Source organism: Sparus aurata, chromosome 15, assembly GCF_900880675.1.
Source record: "Sparus aurata chromosome 15, fSpaAur1.1, whole genome shotgun sequence".
NCBI classification, from domain to species: domain Eukaryota; kingdom Metazoa; phylum Chordata; class Actinopteri; order Spariformes; family Sparidae; genus Sparus; species Sparus aurata.
Window position 1 is genome coordinate 29691015 of NC_044201.1, and position 18215 is coordinate 29709229.

The 18215-nt window shown below is 38.0% G+C and overlaps 3 protein-coding genes across 3 annotated transcripts; all 3 read right to left on the bottom strand.

Annotated features, from left to right (window-relative positions):
- Window positions 1–834: 834 nt before the first annotated feature.
- LOC115596963 (psychosine receptor-like) lies at window positions 835–2766 on the bottom strand. The gene is made up of 4 exons (XM_030442467.1): window positions 2737–2766; window positions 2324–2494; window positions 1740–1927; window positions 835–1630 (listed from the first exon to the last, which is right to left on the bottom strand). The coding sequence occupies exons 2-4, from the start codon at window positions 2477–2479 to the stop codon at window positions 1105–1107; spliced, it is 870 nt and encodes a 289-aa protein (XP_030298327.1). The 5' UTR covers window positions 2480–2494; window positions 2737–2766; the 3' UTR covers window positions 835–1104.
- A 1064-nt stretch (window positions 2767–3830) lies between these two features.
- LOC115596964 (G-protein coupled receptor 4-like) lies at window positions 3831–5163 on the bottom strand. Its single transcript, XM_030442468.1, has 3 exons — window positions 5086–5163; window positions 4512–4699; window positions 3831–4384 (listed from the first exon to the last, which is right to left on the bottom strand). Exons 1-3 carry the CDS (start codon window positions 5161–5163, stop codon window positions 3868–3870), a joined length of 783 nt encoding a protein of 260 aa, XP_030298328.1. The 3' UTR covers window positions 3831–3867.
- Window positions 5164–12646: 7483 nt separating this feature from the next.
- On the bottom strand, window positions 12647–14316 carry LOC115596829 (G-protein coupled receptor 4-like). The gene is made up of 3 exons (XM_030442239.1): window positions 14236–14316; window positions 13256–13440; window positions 12647–13160 (listed from the first exon to the last, which is right to left on the bottom strand). The coding sequence occupies exons 1-3, from the start codon at window positions 14314–14316 to the stop codon at window positions 12647–12649; spliced, it is 780 nt and encodes a 259-aa protein (XP_030298099.1).
- Between the last annotated feature and the right edge of the window lie 3899 nt (window positions 14317–18215).

The window sequence follows — 18215 nt, forward strand, 5'->3', positions numbered from 1 at the left end:
CATGGAGGGAGGAGATGATGACTGAGTTGTTATTTCTGGGTGAACTGCTTCCTTAACATGTTTTTAGAAAACTTGGTCATTCAAATGTCGCAACATCACATTGTACATGACTTGCAAAACATTTGCATTGTGCATTTCCTCATTAAAACATCATTGCTCGTTTCACAGAGAGCATTGGCTTGTCATGATAAAAGTATACATATCAGAAATAAGAGGGATCACAGCACCTAATGAATGATCAGATGTGGCTCATGCACATCTGATGGATGTCTGGCATTTCAGATATTTCAGCTGGCTGTCCCTCAATTTGTGCAGTTCTCTTTTCAAAGTCACTAATTTAGTATAAGTTCAGTTATTATTCATAGTGGATAAACAACTTTAAACAGCCCTGACTGTGTTTGTACAACAATGCCTGTAAATGTTGTTAGGTTTTCTAATACTGACAAGAGTCACTTGAAAAGTACAATTTCAAAAATATGCCGAACAAGATAAGATGTCACTTGGAAACTAAACATTCTGAACACAAAGAGAAGCCTGTTGATTGCATCAGAAAGAATACTCAACTGTCTTGCGCAACATTGTCACTACACCAAATTTCTTTAACACAGTGAAAGTTTAAGATGCATGAAAACCTCTATTTTAATCAAGAAAAAAGCAACTCTTCACTGAAAAGATATAAGTTTAGGCTTTATGGTGATTTAGCAGGTTAAACTTCAGAAAGTTGGTCGAGGCCAGACATTTACAATTTTGTCGAGAAACAGATTTTCATTTGAATTTTCAGAAAATTTACAATTTTATTTTAAGTGGCAAACATCTTGATAGAAGATTGTATCCATACTGAAAGTACAAAACAGCTGCTGTTGAACTCATATTAAATACAGACTAACATATATACATATATATTATTATGTATAGTTTCTTATGTGTCCCAATTATTATGAAAAGCAACAGAAATACAGTTTTGGAGAGATGAACATTAGATATAGCTTTAAAAATAAACTATACTGATAAAAGGTTTCAGGAATAAGAAAGCAGGGCGGCTCCTTTCTCTCCCTCCCTCTTTCTCTGCCTACATGAAGCTGACCATGTAAATGATGTCATCATTCACACTGTTGAACTGGTGATATCATTGCTGTCCATTCTGCTGCTGTCATTGCTGTCCATTCTGCAGCAACACACAGTGGCCAGAAGCTTGTCTATGGTCCCTTTCCTCATGAAAACATACAGAAATGCATCTGCAAGGGGACTCAACTGGACAAACACAAAAGACAATTTGTTTAAGGTATAGCTGTGTTGCTTTGCCAGTCTATAAATGATTTTGGGCATGAACAGCAGCGTGAACATGAGCAGCACCAGGACCAAAATCCCCACAATTCTTCGTTTTTCATCAGAGGGGACACGACTGGCAGACAGAGCTCTGATGGTCCCACCCAGGAAGAAGATGAACAGTGGGAGAGGAAGGAGGAGGGAAGTCCCCATGATGATGTTTGTGATATAACGATCCTGCGGCACCCAAAGTGTGAGGACAAACAGGACAGGAGAAAGGACCCAGACCATAACACAGAGAACCACAGAGAACTTGATGGTGTGTCTGAAGCGGTACCACAGTGGACAGGCGATGACCAGATACCTGTAATACAATATGGACATACTTTGTTCAAGAGGCTTCACATTTATATAGAAATATAATGGTAATACACAGAAGAAGCTACACACAAACTTATGAGACAGATAGTTACCTTTCCAGGGCGATGCACACCATGAAGCCAACACTAGCCATCAGACCTACATTATAGAGAAAAGATCCAACTATATATGTGATCGATTTCTTCTCTTCTGCCAGCCATATTATCAGGCAGCAGAGCTGAATGAGGTCAGAAATGAGAAGGTTGATGACGTAGATTGGAGCAACATGATTCTTTCTCACCTGCAGGGAAACATCAGCAAAGGTAAAGAACATGTAAACAACACTGAGGCACAGACACATTATGCTCAACATCAGTATTGACAGGTATTTGTCTTGACGACTGCTTTTGGTCCGTCTGCAAAAAGACGACATTCAGCGATGCTACTGGTTGATGTTTATCTCTGCTACGAGTTTGTAAGCATATGTAAGTACAGAAAAAATCATATCATCTTATCATTGAGTAGGAAGTTGTAATCAGGCCACGAAGGCTTTTAAAGCAGTTACTTTACTAAAAAAATAATCTCTTAATTATGAAGTTATTTTTTCCTGTAGATCAAGATCCTTAACAGAAAGACTGTACAGCAAACATATGACACAGACAGTTAATAAGTGCAATCTTGGTCATAATGTACATACCAGAGAACAAACAGCAAACATGGCCACAAGGATCAAACAAAGGCCGATGGAAATGATAATGCATGCCACCACTTTGATGGTAGACAGGGAGCGTTTGATACCATCAGAGTCAGAGATGTTGTTATGTGAGACGTTGGTAAAGTTGAATCCTTCCATTCTTCTGAGTTAAACCTGTTGTTTGTCAGATCACGTTATAGAAAAAGAGATTTTTTATTTCTTACCTGACGTTGTTCAGTGACATCATGAAAGTAAACACAAATACAGTATACCTAATATACCCACGATCATATCAAATCAATACATTCTCTATTTTTAGTTTCACACAATGAAATAAATATATAAAAAAAAAAGATTTGAAAAACTGTTTAAAGATGTTATTATCTCTGCGAATAAGTAAAAACAGCAACAATTACCATTCTAAGGCTGAGCGATCCAACTTGAATAAGTTCCCTACACCACTGTCTGATGACAGTATGCCAGTCATTTCCTGGTTATCTACTTCTCCTATTCTATAGAACTGAGATAAAGGAGTTAGGTACAAATATGCTTTGTTGCATTGCTGTTCAAGTGTTTTTGACAAATATTCTGTTGTGGTTCAAGGATGCCAAATATGTTGAATTTGAATAAATAAAGGTTTAATTTGTGAGTTGCTTTATTAACTTCTGTTACACAGTGAAAGTTTGAGATGCATGATTCTGTTTTTTATATCAAGACAAAAGCAAACTAGGTTAAACTCTTCACTGAAGTCTAAGAATAGCAACATTCAGTGTGTTAAACTTTACTGACTTGAAAAGTATTGATGTTATCTGTTGTTCCTGCCACATCTTATATTTTATGGCAATAAAATACACTGCCACACTGCATGTAATTACACTGTTCATATTGTACAATATTATGTATCAACAAGTCTATTTTATTTTGTTTCATTTTTATTATGTTGTTATTTCTTACTATTATTTCTGTTTATTGTAATAGTACTTTCCTTCAGCTGCTGCAACATAGAAATCTCCCCATTTGCGGGACAAATAAAGGAAATCTGATTCTGATTCTGTTTCTGGAAACATAATTTGGAAATTAAAAAAAAAACACAAAAAAACACAAAACTACAAGATCTTCTGTGGTAACTGCAGGTTTTGGCTTTATGTTCATTTATCAGGTTTTAATTAAAAAATTAGTCGAAGGCAGACATTCACATTTTTGTCAAGGAACAGATTTTTATTTCAAATTCCAGAACATTTATAATTTATTTTAAGTGACTAGCATCATGTTAGAAGATTGTATCTATATTCAAAGTATAAAACAGCTGCTGTTGAACTCATATTAAATAAAGATGAAAATTAGTTTCATGTTTAGTTTCTTATTTGTCCAAAAAAATCTGAAAAGGCAACAGAAATACCGTTTTGGAAAGATGAACATTGGATAGTGTAAAAAAATAAACATTACATTGAAATAAAGATTCAGTAGTAAGACAGCAGGGCGGCTCCTTTCTCTCCCTCCCTCTTTCTCTGCCTACATGAAGCTGACAGTGTAAATTTTGCCATCATTCATACTGATGAACTGCAGATATCATTGCTGTCCATTCTGCTGCTGACATTGCTGTCCATTCTGCAGCAACATACAGAGGCCAGAAGCTTGTCTATGGTCCCTTTCCTCATGAAAACATACAGAAATAAGTCGGCAAGGGGACTCAACTGGACAAACAAAAAAGAAATGTTGGTGCTAATGTTGTTTTCGACTCCCAATTGCCAAATGACAGTGGGCATGAACAGCAGTGTGTAAATGAGCAGCACGAGGACCAAAATTCCAACAATTCTTCGTTTTTCATCAGAGGGGACACGACTGGCAGACAGAGCTTTGATGGTCCCACCCAGGAAGAAGATGAACAGTGGGAGAGGAAGGAGGAGATAGGTGGCATAAATTATGAAATACACCTCAAAATGAATCCAGAATGTAGAACTGATGAAGACAAGTGGAAGGACCCAGACCACGACACAGACCACCACAGGGATCTTGATGGTTCGTTTGAAGCTGTACCACAGTGGACGGGCAATGACCAAATACCTGTAATACAATATGGACACATAGTGTTTGAGGAGCTTCAGAATTATACAGCATTATAATGGTCAAACACAGAAGTAGCTACACACGCAATAGATATAGACAAACAGATGTATAAACAGGATGTTACCTTTCCAGTGCGACACACACCATGAAGCCAACACTGGCCATCAGACCTACATCATAGAGAAAATATCCAACTTCAGATGTGATGGATTCCTCCTCTTCTGCCACCCATATGATCAGGCAGCAGAGCTTAATAAGATCAGAAATGAGAAGGTTGATGACGTAGATTGGAGCAACCTGATCCTTTCTCACCTGCAGGGAAACATTGGCAAAGGTAAAGAAGATGTAAACAACAGGGAGACACAGATACATATGCTCAACATCAGTATTGACAGGTATTTGTCTTGACAACTGCTTCTGGTCTGTCTGCAAAAGTATGACATTCAGCGATGCAACTGGTTGATGTTTATCTCTGCCACGAGTTTGTGAGCAGGTAATGGAAAATCATATTTTCTTATCATTGAGTAGGAAGTTGTGAACAGGCTATGAATGATTTCAAAACAGTTACTTTGCAGAAAATAATCTTTTAATTATGAAGCAATTATTTCCTGAAGATCAAGATCCTTAACAGAAAGACTGTACAGCAGACACATGACACGGACAGTTAATAACTTCAATCTTGTTCATAATGTACATACCAGAGAACAAACAGCATAAATGGCCACGGGGGTCAAACAAAGGCCGATGGAAATGATAATGCATGTCACCACTTTCATGCCAGGGAAGATGAGATAGATATCATCATAGTCAGAGATGTTATTATGTGAGGCGTTGGTAAAGTTGAATCCTTCCATTCTTCTAAGTCAAACCTGTTGTTTGTGAGATCATGTTATAGAAAGAGAGCAAGATTGAATTTTTTTCCCTTGACATTGTTCAATAACATCATTAAAGTAAACATAAATACAGTATACCTGATCTACCCACAATCATATTAAATCAATATATTCTGTATTTTTAGCTTCCTACATATTAATGATATTAATATTCATAAAAATGTTTTTCTATGAAAGTTCTTATCATCTCCGTGAATAAGAAAAAATGCTAAATTTACCTGTCTAAGGCTGAGCGATCCAACTTGAATGAGTTCCCTACACTACTGTGTGATGTTTTGTTCTCTGCATACAAAGACGCAATATTAAATATGCTAAGTGGCAACATGCACTTGTTTCCTGTTAATCTACTCTTCCTCTTCTGAAGAACTGAAAAAAGGGGTCAGGCACAAATATGCTCTGTTGCATTTCAACAGTCACTATTTTAGTGCTTTAGGATGTAATATTCTGTTGTGGTTCAAGCATGCCAAACATGGTGAAATTGAATGAATAAAGGTTTAATTTGTAAGAAATTATGAGAATTTGAAGGTTACTTTACTCATTGCTGTAGCTTTCTTTGGCTACACTGACTACCATGTTGTCAGCAAGTAGGTCAGGTAGTCATGGAGCTCAGTGGCTCTATTAGCTGAGGGAGTCTGCCCACACAGCCACCTCAGAAGGTAACGGGGCACAATCAACCAGCCTGCCAGTGAACACAGCTGGACACCAGACAGTTGCTAGGTGAAGACAGGTGATTAACAGCAGCTTCCCCTTGACTCTTCATTAGCATGGAGGGAGGAGATGATGACTGAGTTTTATTTCTGGGTGAGCTGCTTCAAATGTTGCAACAGCACATTGTACATGACTTGTAAATCTTTTGCATCATGCATTTCCTCATTAAAACGTCATCACTCATTTCACAGAGAGCATTGTCATGATAAAAGTATACATATCAGAAATAAGGGGGATCACAGCACCTAATGAATGATCAGATGTGGCTCTTGCACATCTGATGGATGTCTGGCATTTCAGATATTTCAGCTGGCTGTCCCTCAATTTGAGCAGTTCTCTTATCAAAGTCACTAATTTACTGTAAGTTTAGTTATTAATCATAGTGGATAAACAACATTAAACACTGACAAGAGTCATTGTGAAGTTCAATTTAAAAAAAAAACCGAACAAGATAAGATGTCACTTGGAAACTAAACATCCTGAACACAAAGAGAAGCTTGTTGATTGCATCAGTAAATACTCAACTTTCTTGCGCAACATTGTCGCTTCACTAAACTGATGTAACACAGTGAAAGTTGAAGATGCATGATCCCCTGTTTATATATTTTTAACATTCGCTAAAAATAACATTTTTTAACATTTTACAATTCGCTTCCAGTCGAACAAGTCTTTTATAATCATCGACCTGATTTTAGAGAACAAACTTGACTGTTTATTTTTAACTGAAACATGGCTCAGCACTGATGCACCAGCTGTTCTCACTGAGTGGTAGGAGAGGTGGTGGGACTGCAACAATCATCTCAAACTCTACAATAACAAAGGACATTTCTTTTAACAACTATACATCATTTGAATACCATGCCTTTGTTTTTAGCAGTCGTCCGATTTTTTGTATGACTATTTATAGGCCACCCAAGCATCATCCCTGTTTTATCAGTGAGTTTTCCGAACTTTTATCGATTTTACACTCAACTTATAATAGAGTTTCGATAGCTGGTGATTTTAACATACACACAGATGATAATTCAGATCCCACTGTGACTGAATTTTTAAATCTTTTAAACTACCTGGATTTTAAGCAGCCCATCACACAGCCCACTCACAACAGAGGACACACCCTGGACCTGGTCATAACATATGGCCTGTCCACTGGTGTGTCCTCTGTTGTTGATCTGGCTGTGTCTGACCATTATTGTGTGTTTTTTAATATCTCCAGTTTTATCCAAGAGGAGGCCCCGGTGAGAACAGTGAGGAAGCGCTATCTTACTCCTGAAGTGGCTGCTGATTTTATTTAAATTTTAACAATAGCACTGCTGACATTTTACCTGCACCCTGCGATTTTATTGCTGATAATTTTAACAGTAAACTCAGGTCAGCCCAGGATTCAGTGGCTCCACTTTCCACAAAAACAGTATCAATCAAACCTACACCACCTTGGATAAAGACTGAAATAAAACAACTGAAAAGAAATTGCAGGAGCGCAGAGAGAAAATGGAGGCACACAAAGTTAACAGTTCATTATGACATATTCCGGGACAAACTCAATACCTACAATAAAGCAGTAAAACAGGCAAGAACTTCCCATTTCTCACAACTCATCTCAGACAAAAACAACGACCATAAATTCCTCTTCTCCACAATCGCTCGTTTAACTAATACTGATTTTAAGAAGTCCTCCATAGTTCCAACAAACGATCTATGTGAGGACTTTGCAGACCACTTCAGAGGTAGAATCGATGGCATTAGTTCCACTCTTTTAGAACAAAACAATGTTGCTTTTAACAGACCTGAACCATCGCTTTTATCTGAGGAGACAATGGAGCATTTTGCCCTGGTTGATGCAGTAACACTCGGTAGAGTTTTCTCCCGAGTTTACCCAACAACCTGCCTTTTAGACCCAATTCCCACATCACTCTTAAAACAATTTTATGTGTTCTTTGAGTTTGAACTTTTAAATCTTGTGAATTGCTCTCTCCAGACGGGTGTCTTCCCCACTGCCTTTAAAACGGCAGTGGTGAAGCCCCTTCTGAAAAAGAGCAATTTGGACCTGATATTTTCGCCAACTACCGACCTGTATCCAACTTACCCTTTTTAAGTAAAATTTTATAAAAGCTTGTTTATATCCAATTAAAAGTTTTTTTTAAACAGCAACAATATTTTAGAAAAGTGTCAATCTGGTTTTAGGATGAACCACAGTACCGAGACAGCCCTCGTGAAGATTGTTAATGATCTCAGGTGTAACATGAGCTCTCAGAAACTGTCAGTCCTGGTGCTACTGGATCTAAGCGCTGCTTTTAGTAGATCACCACATTTTGTTAAATAGACTCAGACACCCGGTGGGCCTCTCTGGTACTGTTCTTAACTGGTTTTATTCCTACCTCACAGATCGTCACTTTCTTGTAAGTATGGATACATGTTCCCCAGGAACGCATGAACTTAAGTATGGGGTGCCCCAAGGGTCAATTTTAGGTCCAATACTTTTTAATTTATATATGCTTTCCCTTGGGGACGTCATCAGGAGGCACGGCATCAATTTTCACAGCTACGCTGATGATACACAGCTTTACATCGCCGTGTCTCCTGATGACACGGGGCCTATTGATTCCCTTTTAAACTGTATTTTAGATATAATGTCATGGATGGCAGAGAACTTCTTACAGCTCAACCAGGACAAAACACAGGGTTTAATTATTGGTCCTGAAAGCAAGAGAGAGAAACTTTTACCAAAACTAAATGCTTTTAAACACTCACAGTGCATAAAAAACCTGGGCGTTCTTTTCGACTCTGAGCTTGATTTTATTCCACACATCAGAAATACTACAAAGATAGTTTTTTACCATCTTAAGAATATAGCCAGAGGTCGCCTGTTTCTCTCTCTGGCCAGCACAGAGGTGCTAATGCATGCTTTTATCTCTAGCTGGTTAGATTACTGTAATGCCCTGCTCTCTGGTCTCCCAAAAAAGAGCATTTCACAGCTTCAACTGCTCCAGAACTCAGCTGCACGGATGCTGACGAAGACCAGAAAGCGGGCTCACATTACACCAGTTTTAGAATCACTGCATTGGCTCCCTGTGCGCTTCAGGATCGATTTTAAGGTTCTTTTATTAGTTTTTAAGTGTCTTAACAGCCTTGGGCCTTCTTATCTGTCTGACCTGCTTTTACCGTATCGGCCCTCGCGGACCCTGAGTTCCTCCGGTACTGGTCTTTTATCTGTTCCCAATGTTAGAACCAAAACCTTTGATGAAGCCTCATTTTATCATTACGGCCCTCGCCTGTGGAACAGCCTGCCGGAGGGCCTCAGGGTCACTGAGTCTGTTGATGCTTTTAAACGCAGGCTCAAGACTCACCTTTTTAATTTAGCTTTTAACTGAGTCCCCTCAGTTCCACTGTTACTCATCTAGTTCCACTCATTTATGCTGTCCTGTCATTTTTCTTTGTCCTTCAATTTTCTCTTAAAGGTTTTATTATTCATTTAGTTATTCAATTATTTATTTATTTCTAATGCTGCTTTTAAGGGTTTAGTGCTTAAAAGTTATGTTTTGCTCTTAGTAATTTATATTAACATTCATTTATGTTGTCTTAGGAGGTTTTTTATTTCTTTTAGTACTTATTTTATTTATTGTTTCTTAGTTTCCAGCTCCAGTGTTCTCCTCATGGGGGCCATCCACTCCGGGAGCTCTGTCTGGCCTGCCTACGGGGGTGCCGTCCTGGGGGTTGTTGGCGAGTCCTGCCCCACAGCCTTACGGCTGCGGTATGGGCCCCTATCTGTCTGGGTCGGGGCGGTCTCTGGCGGCTTGGACAGCTCTCAGTGGGGATGGCTCCCATACGATGGTGTTTCCTCACTAGATCTATCAGTGCACAGCCATATTCCACTTTATCTTGTGGGGGGTGGGGGGTGGGGTGTACGTATCAGTGTAGTATGCTTAAAGGTGTGTGTGCGTGTGTGTGTGTGTGTGTGTGTGTTCATGTTACATGGATAAGGGTGTGGGGAGTGGGGATGTTAAGGGGGTTTGTTTCATTTTCTTTTCTTTTAATGTAAAGCACTTTGGGTTGCATTTTTACTTGTATGTGGTGCTATATAAATAAAGTTGATTTGATTTGATTTGATTAGAATTTGATTTGATTTGATTTATATCATGAAAAAAGCAACTCTTCACTGAAAAAATATAAATGTGAATGTAAAATACCACAGACACTGAAGTATAACTGGTACAGATAGAATTCGTATCTGTCAGCTATCTTGCCAGCTAATCAGAAAAACAAGGTATTCACAAAACAACAAAAAACTACAAGATCCTCTGTGGTAACTGCAGGTTTTGGCTTTATGGTCATTTATCAGGTTTAAATTGAGAAAGTTGGTCGAGTGCAGACATTTACAATTTTGTTTAGAAACAGATTGTTATGTGAAGTTTCAGAAAATGTACAATTTTATTTTAAGTCACAAATATCATGATAGAAGATTGAATCCACACTGAAAGTTCAAAACAGCTGCTGCTGAACTCATATTAAATAAAAATGAAAATGTATATGTATGTATTATGTATGTATGTATGTATGTATGTATGTATGTATGTATGTATGTATGGATAGATAGATAGATAGATAGATAGATAGATAGATAGATAGATAGATAGATAGATAGATAGATAGATAGATAGATATAATTACTTTAATGATCCCAGACTGGGAAATTATTTTGTTACAGCAGCAGTGGGTCCACAAAGTGTGTGTGTCTGTATGTGTGTGTGTGTGTATATAATCACATACATATATAGCATACGGCTATATATATATGCCTTCTGAAGGAAGCAGGAAACTGTTCCATCTATTGAGACATATTGTCCATACTGCAGATTAATTGATTGATTGATAAACTGATTGATTTTTGTGAAACCATCATCAGACTGAGAAAATAAAACACCACAATGTAAGTGGGAATCAGCCTTTAAATGTCAAGTAATCATGTCTAAGAACATTTTTCTTGTCGGTTTGTAGTTTTAATGAGTCATCATCAGCTGACCTTGTTGCAGGTTAAATACCCTCAATGAGATGGAGCATACAGTTTATTCTGCTATAAATGTATGTAGTTGATATTTGGTTTCATTATGTCCATATCTCCATCTGATATATGTATTGAAAATGCACATAATATATTTAGCCTAATTTATCAGAGAGGGCGCTAATAACTCAATACCCAGATATACAACATAACAGACTGTGGTGGATTCGAAAGATAGCACGGTGGTTAGTACCAGCAGGAACAAAGAAGACTATCTACTATTCCACTGGTTTAAAAGCAAAACATTAAAATGTTCATTGACAAGGTTGAAAAAGCTTTTGTCTTCTTTTCTACCATTCTGCTGCGCTGTCACCATTTTAAGGGAAATCGAGCTGAAGCTTCAAAGTGTTGCCGTTTGCGAATCTGTCAGTCTTCAGTCACGTTTTCTGTGTCTACTTCTCAAACTATGTACTATGTACATATGTTAAGTATGTGTAAAACAAAAAAGCGTCTGCTAAATATAAATGTGACTCTAAACTAAAACAGATACTCAAAAAACTGCTGCAGATATCAGTCTTATCTAACAGCTATCATGTTAGCTCATCAGAGAGCCAAAGTATTTAGAGAAAGAGTCTGACATTTTGTAAAATATACTTATCATTGTTGGATCTCTGCAAAGACTCAGCACTCACATTTTGGTTGAGAAACAGATTTTTATTTGAATTTCAAGGAAATTTAAAATTTCATATAAAATTACATACACTTAGATGAGATTCAATCCATGATGCCAAACACACAACAGCTGCTCTGAATCTCAACCTAAAAACTAGCATGCCTACCACTGAAAAAACAAAAAATTTAACTTGGATTATATAAAAATAATGAAATAGTACACACACTCACACATACATACATACATACGTAGATATATTTGTATTTGTATGAAAAATAATGAAAGTAAAGCCAATATAGTACAACATTAAATTGTCAATGAGGAACCAAAAAAAGAATCTGTAGCGGCTATATTGAGCTAAGTTAAAAAAGAATTCTCTCTTTTGCTTCTTTGATTAAAGGTGCTCTTTTCAAGCTGTATTTGTTGATTTTGAAATCTCATTCCCAACTTGTCAAAAAAATGGATGCTTTGGGAGAGGAGGACAGGTCGGCCACCAGTCTTTGACGAGTTGGGAATGAGACTCAAAAATCAACTGTTCTCACAAAAAGCACCATCATATGACGACTGGCTGGTACAAATCCCAACAGCCAGTCAAAAAACACAACTGCAAGTCGGAAAATGCAATTGCAAATTCCAAAAACCACAACAACATTAACCAGAAAACGTATCAGGATTTTGTCAAACAGAGAGGGCAGGACTCGTACTTGATGAATCTGATTGGGCAGATCAGTGTCACAGTAACAGAGGGAATGTGCGGAGAGCCATGCTTACCGGAAATCACACAGAAGAAGACCCACTTGGTCTTATTGCTCTACATCGACAAAGGAAAATTGATGAGAAAATGAGTTTGTATAATTTGTGAATAGTTCACCGGGTAACGTGTCACAAACATTAATCGTTACTGAATACATTGTGAACGCCATGAACTGTTGAGAAAGTTGATAAATTAATCTATCCTTTTTATTTGGCCACATTTTTGTTATCATTCACACTGTTGAACTGGTGATATTGCTGTCCATTCTGCTGCTGTCATTGCTGTCCATTCTGCAGCAACACAGAGAAGCCAAAAGCTTGTCTATGCTGCCTTTCCTCATGAAAACATACAGAAGTAAATCTGCAATGGGACTCAACTTAAGACACATGTGAGACAGGTGGTAGAGGCATTCTTCTTTTTTATCTGTAAGGTAAAAAATCGCTCTGGGCAGAAACAGCAGTGTGTAAATAAGCAGCACCAGGACCAAAATTCCCACAATTCTTCGTTTTTCATCAGAGGGGACACGACTGGCAGACAGAGCTCTGAGGGTCCCACCCAGGAAGAAGATGAACAGTGGGAGAGGAAGGAGGAAGATAATGCCGTGGATGACTGGTAAGACCTCTTTGTTGACCAAGAATATTGGGAGATTGACAAGAGTAAGGGCCCAGACCACGACACAGACCAAAACAGGAATCTTGATGGTTCGTCTGAAGCGGTACCACAATGGGCAGGCTATGACCAAAAACCTGTAAAACAAGATTGACATAGAGTGTTTAAGGAGCTTCAGATTAGTGAAATAATGGTGAGACACAGAAGAAATTTACTGGACACAAATAGTTACCTTTCCAGGGCAACACACACCATGAAGCCAACACTGGCAATCAGACCACAGAAGTAAATGAAATATAGAGTATCATGTATCTCCCTTGTTAATGGTGTCAGCCTGAGGATCAAGCAGCAGAGCTGAATGAGGTCTGAAATGAGAAGGTTGATGACGTAGATCGGAGCAACATGATCATTTCTCACCTGCAGGAAAACATAAGGAAAAGTAAACAAGCAGTTTTAAACATGTTCTGAACTCCACCTGCTCCCAAATATGTCATCTTGATCTGCCAACCAAACGTAGTCAGAGAAGTTGCTGCATTTTTGTATCAAACTCTCATTTATGCTTTCAGGAATATCATATAAGACAAACTGGCCATTCACTGCAGTAACAAGATGAAGGACACGGTTTACTGCAACTTGTACAGCTGTTTTTCATACTCTTGTGTGACGCATCTGGCTCATTCAGACTGCACTTCTCGTGTTTATGTGCCTTTGGATATACATTTCAGGATTTCACAAATAACAGGATACATGTTAACAGAGATCAAGTATGTGCTCCAAAATACTTACAATGAAAGTGTTACAATGCTGATGTTCAGCAGGTAATGTTTGTCAGGTTCAACATATTAGTTGATTGTGATAGCATGTTCAAATCTGCTAATTTGTAATAAAGATGAAGTAAACCTGAATCTGATGGGACAGTCAGAATTTTTAAAAATGTAATCGTCATCTCTGCAACATGAATGTCTATCATTCTAATCGCAATCCTTCTTATAAATATGGAGACATTTTAAAAAAACACAAACATCAAATGCATGTTCATGCACTGGTAACAATAATGTCTAAAGAATGTAATCGTTCCTTTTTTTTTTTTGGAGGAAAACCCCAAATAGAGCTGTACAAAATTCAAAACTTTTTTTTGAGTTTCTTTCTTTAACTCGTAACTAAATAGCACTATTGACCATAATGAACATATATCAGTCATGATGTACATACCAGAGAATGAAGAGAACAGATGGCGATGATGATCAAAGGAATTCCGATAGAAATGATTGTGCTTGTCATCACAACTTGCATGATCACAAATGTTCCCGAGGAGTTATTGACAGAGTTATTGTAGTTGGTAGTTGTAGTTGAAGTGTTGACAGTGAAGGCCTCCTCCATTCTGTATGAAGAAAAACAGGTTATAAAAAAGTGAGCACGTTTTATTTTGTATTATCTATTGACTGGTCAGTGCAATTTCACATAAATTCAGTATACCTTTAGTATATCCACAATAATTTTGAATGAAACTGCTGTGGCTTTTTCTTTTTATATAACTATTCATGCATGTTCATTTGCAGTTCTTATCATCTGTATATGTAAGAATAACTTACCTGTGAAAGCTGAAAGACCCCCTGAATGAGTTCCCTGCACCAGCATCCAATGTTTTGTCTTCTGCATACAGACACTCAACATTAAATATGGTAGGTGACAACATCCAGCATGTTCCTGTAAATTGTCACCTCCTCTTCTAAGGAAGGGCATATGCATTTCGCAAATCTGAAATTCTTTGCAACCATCACAGGACTGTTGCAAGATTACCACAGAAAACCTTCTTACTCATATGCACCTGAAACTTGTCATTTTGATTAGCACAATTTAGATTATAGGGCTGTTTATAAGGGGCCAAACAAGCCACAGTCCACTCTGGTCCTCTTATGCAGCACAAATATGTGCTTAAACTGAAAGTACAAACGTTTTGCTCACAGTGGAACTTTTCATGAACAACATCTTCTCTTCAGTCTGGGATCTCTTGATGAAATGTTTTTATTTCGATGTTACTGGATTGTAGCTTAACTCGAAATCTGGATTGTTTGAGGGCTAGAACCACCTGAAATTCACCTGGACTGTTGAGGCTGAGGCCTACCTGAAATCCACCTGGACTGTCGAGGCTGAGGCCTACCTGAAATCCACCTGGACTGTCGAGGCTGAGGCCTACCTGAAATCCACCTCCACTCCTAAGGGGGACAAAGCATCCTTCTGCAGATCTTCTAAATGGTGGAAAGCCACAGTTGGGATACTGTTAACAACTATAGGTTGATCTCTAAGTTGTGTGTTCTCTCCAAAGTTTTAGAAAAGTGTGTCAGTAAACAACTTCAATGCTTTTTAGATGCTCGTGGTCTCCTCTCACAATGTCAGTCAGATTTTCATAAACAGCACAGTACAATAACTGCAGCTTTTAAAGTGGTAAATGACATCATAGAGGCACTAGACGACCTAAAATATTGTGCAGCTCTTTTAATAGACTTGTCAAAGGCATGTGACACAGACGTTTTTCATTGCCAGTCAGAAAACATTTGATCACCACAACTTTCTTACCCCTGTTGGATTATGGAGTTTGGATATTGGATACTGGCTGCAGCTATCATGTACATCACTGTTCCTTAAATGCCGTCGCACATTGTCCATCTTTATATGTCCGTAGAATCTCTCACTGGCTGACTATTATCTATAAATCCATTCTTGGACTTCTGCCTACATATTTGTGTTTACATGTAGAAAACTCAGCCAATATGGCCTGCATTCTCAGGACATCATACAGATGCAGGTCCCAAGAGTCAAAACTGAACTGGGCAAAAAGGCTTTCAAATTTTCTGCCCCGACTACCGTGAACATTCAATTGGATCTTGTCATTGCACTGTGTAATCATGTAATGCCACTCATGTTTTCCTGTAGTGTGTGTGATCGTATTTTATTTGTGTCTTGTGTGTTTGGTGTAACCGTTCTGCGTCTGTGCTGCCGTCCTTGCCAGGTCACTCTTGGAAAAGAGGTTTTAAATCTCAATGAGTTTTTTGCCTGGTTAAATAAAGGATTATTAAATACTTGAATTTACTGTGCGGTGCTATTTTCATTTGAATCACATGCTAATGCTATTCTGTTTGTATGGTGCTCATAGATTACACAAACCACAGGTGACTGCAAATATCATCTAATAATGATGAGATAAATTACCCCTGACTAAAAGTACTTGCTGGATGTCATCACTTTTACCATAATTGCTTAAAAATATCCCACTTATGGATGTTTGCATATACAATAATACAGACATTTCAGTGACTCTCTCATCACAGCCTGACAGGTCAGATGGTCCTCGTGCTCCACCTGTTTCTTCTTCTGTCATGTTCTTGTTTTTGTTTTTTTCTTTGTGTCAACGACTATGTCACTCACTGCTGCCTGTTAATCTAACTAGCTTTATCATTTCTGACCAAAATTACTCTCTGAAACAGTATGTAAACTCTATGATTCAAGTTATGGCAAAACATACTTAAGTAATATCAGAAAAAAAAGGAACAGTCGCACGTTTCCTTCCTGGTAGCAGGCAGCGGTTTTGGTCTTGATGTTCAGGTTTTGGTGCGTCATAGAGTTTGTGTAAGGCAGACATTCACTTTTTTCTTTGGAAATTCATTTTTATGCAATTTTCATAAGATGTAGCCTACAATTTCTTGTTAAATTACACATGCAGTGAAATAAGTTTTGTAATCTATGATGTCAAGCATAAAGCAAGAGTTCTAAATCACATCCGAAAAACTAGCAGGCCTACGATTCAAACACCAAAAATAATAGTCAGAATAATACTACATTAATTCTTAATGTGACAAATAATCACATGGACTCACATGGATCCATGTATGTTACTTAAAATTATTACACATTGTTGTGTAAACATTTGTTGAAGCCATCACAGTGAATGAATCAGAACAAGTTCCATACATGTTGACTTATTTCTTCTCAACTTTCTCTCTCCCTCTTTCTCTGTCTACATGAAGCAAACTGTTTTTTGTTGTCATCATTCATGCTGTTGAACTGCTGCTGTCATTGCTTTCCCTTCTGCAGCAACGTACAGAGGCCACAGGCTTGTCTGTGGTCCCTTTGCATTTGTCAGGTAATCAATGATGATGGGCAGGAACAGCAGCATGTTATAAGCAGCACCAGGACTTAAATTCCCACAATTCTTTGTTTTTCATCAGAGGGGACACAGCTGACAGACAGACCTTTGATGGTCCCACCCAGGAAGAAGATGAACAGTGGTAGAGGAAGGAGGAGGAAGAACCCAAAGAGGGTTTGCCAGGCTAGAAAATAAATAAAGGCCCATACCACGACACAGACCAACACAGAGATCTTGAAAGTGTTTCTGGAATGGTACCACATGTGTGGGTGATGACCAAATACTTATAAAACAAGATGGACATACTATATAGTGCTTAAGAGGAAGAAGTGTATAGTAATGTAATGGTCAGGCTTAGAAGTAGCTACACGCATTCTGGATGGACACAAGGTTGACACATTGAGGGTGATACAGATCATCAGGCAAACACCGGCCATTAGACTTAAATCAAAGAAAGAAAAAATACACCATTCAACGTTGTGCCAGCCAAGTGACCAAGGGGCAGAGATGAATGAGCTCTGAACTGAGAAGGTTGATGATGTATATTGGAGCAACATGATCCTTTCGCACTTGCAGGAAAACATGGTATAAGTAAAATAAGCTGTTGGAAATACAGAGGTGCATAAATATCAGTCGATATTTTTGTTGTTTTTGGTCCTGTCTGTGAAAATGGCAATTTTTTTCTTTACTTATTTGTATTATTATATTAACACAGATACATACACATAGATCATTTTACCCACACAAACATACTATTCCAAATAATAATAAAACTACTAAGAAAGAAAAAAAAACCTGAAAGCAAAACACAAGCAGACAAACAAATAGCACTCTTTCAGTCCCTTTTTTCTAAAACTTCAACCCATGGTGGTACTTAAGGAAAAGTCAGGGGATGAACAAGGTCAGTAGGCTTCATCCTCTGGGGACTGTGAGAAATATAATAATTCTGAATTCTGTAATTAATGTATGGTAGAGAAAGTATCAGTATGTGAGAGGAGGTGAGATTCCCCTTCACCTAAGGTGTGGGAATCAGAAAGTCATATGAGGG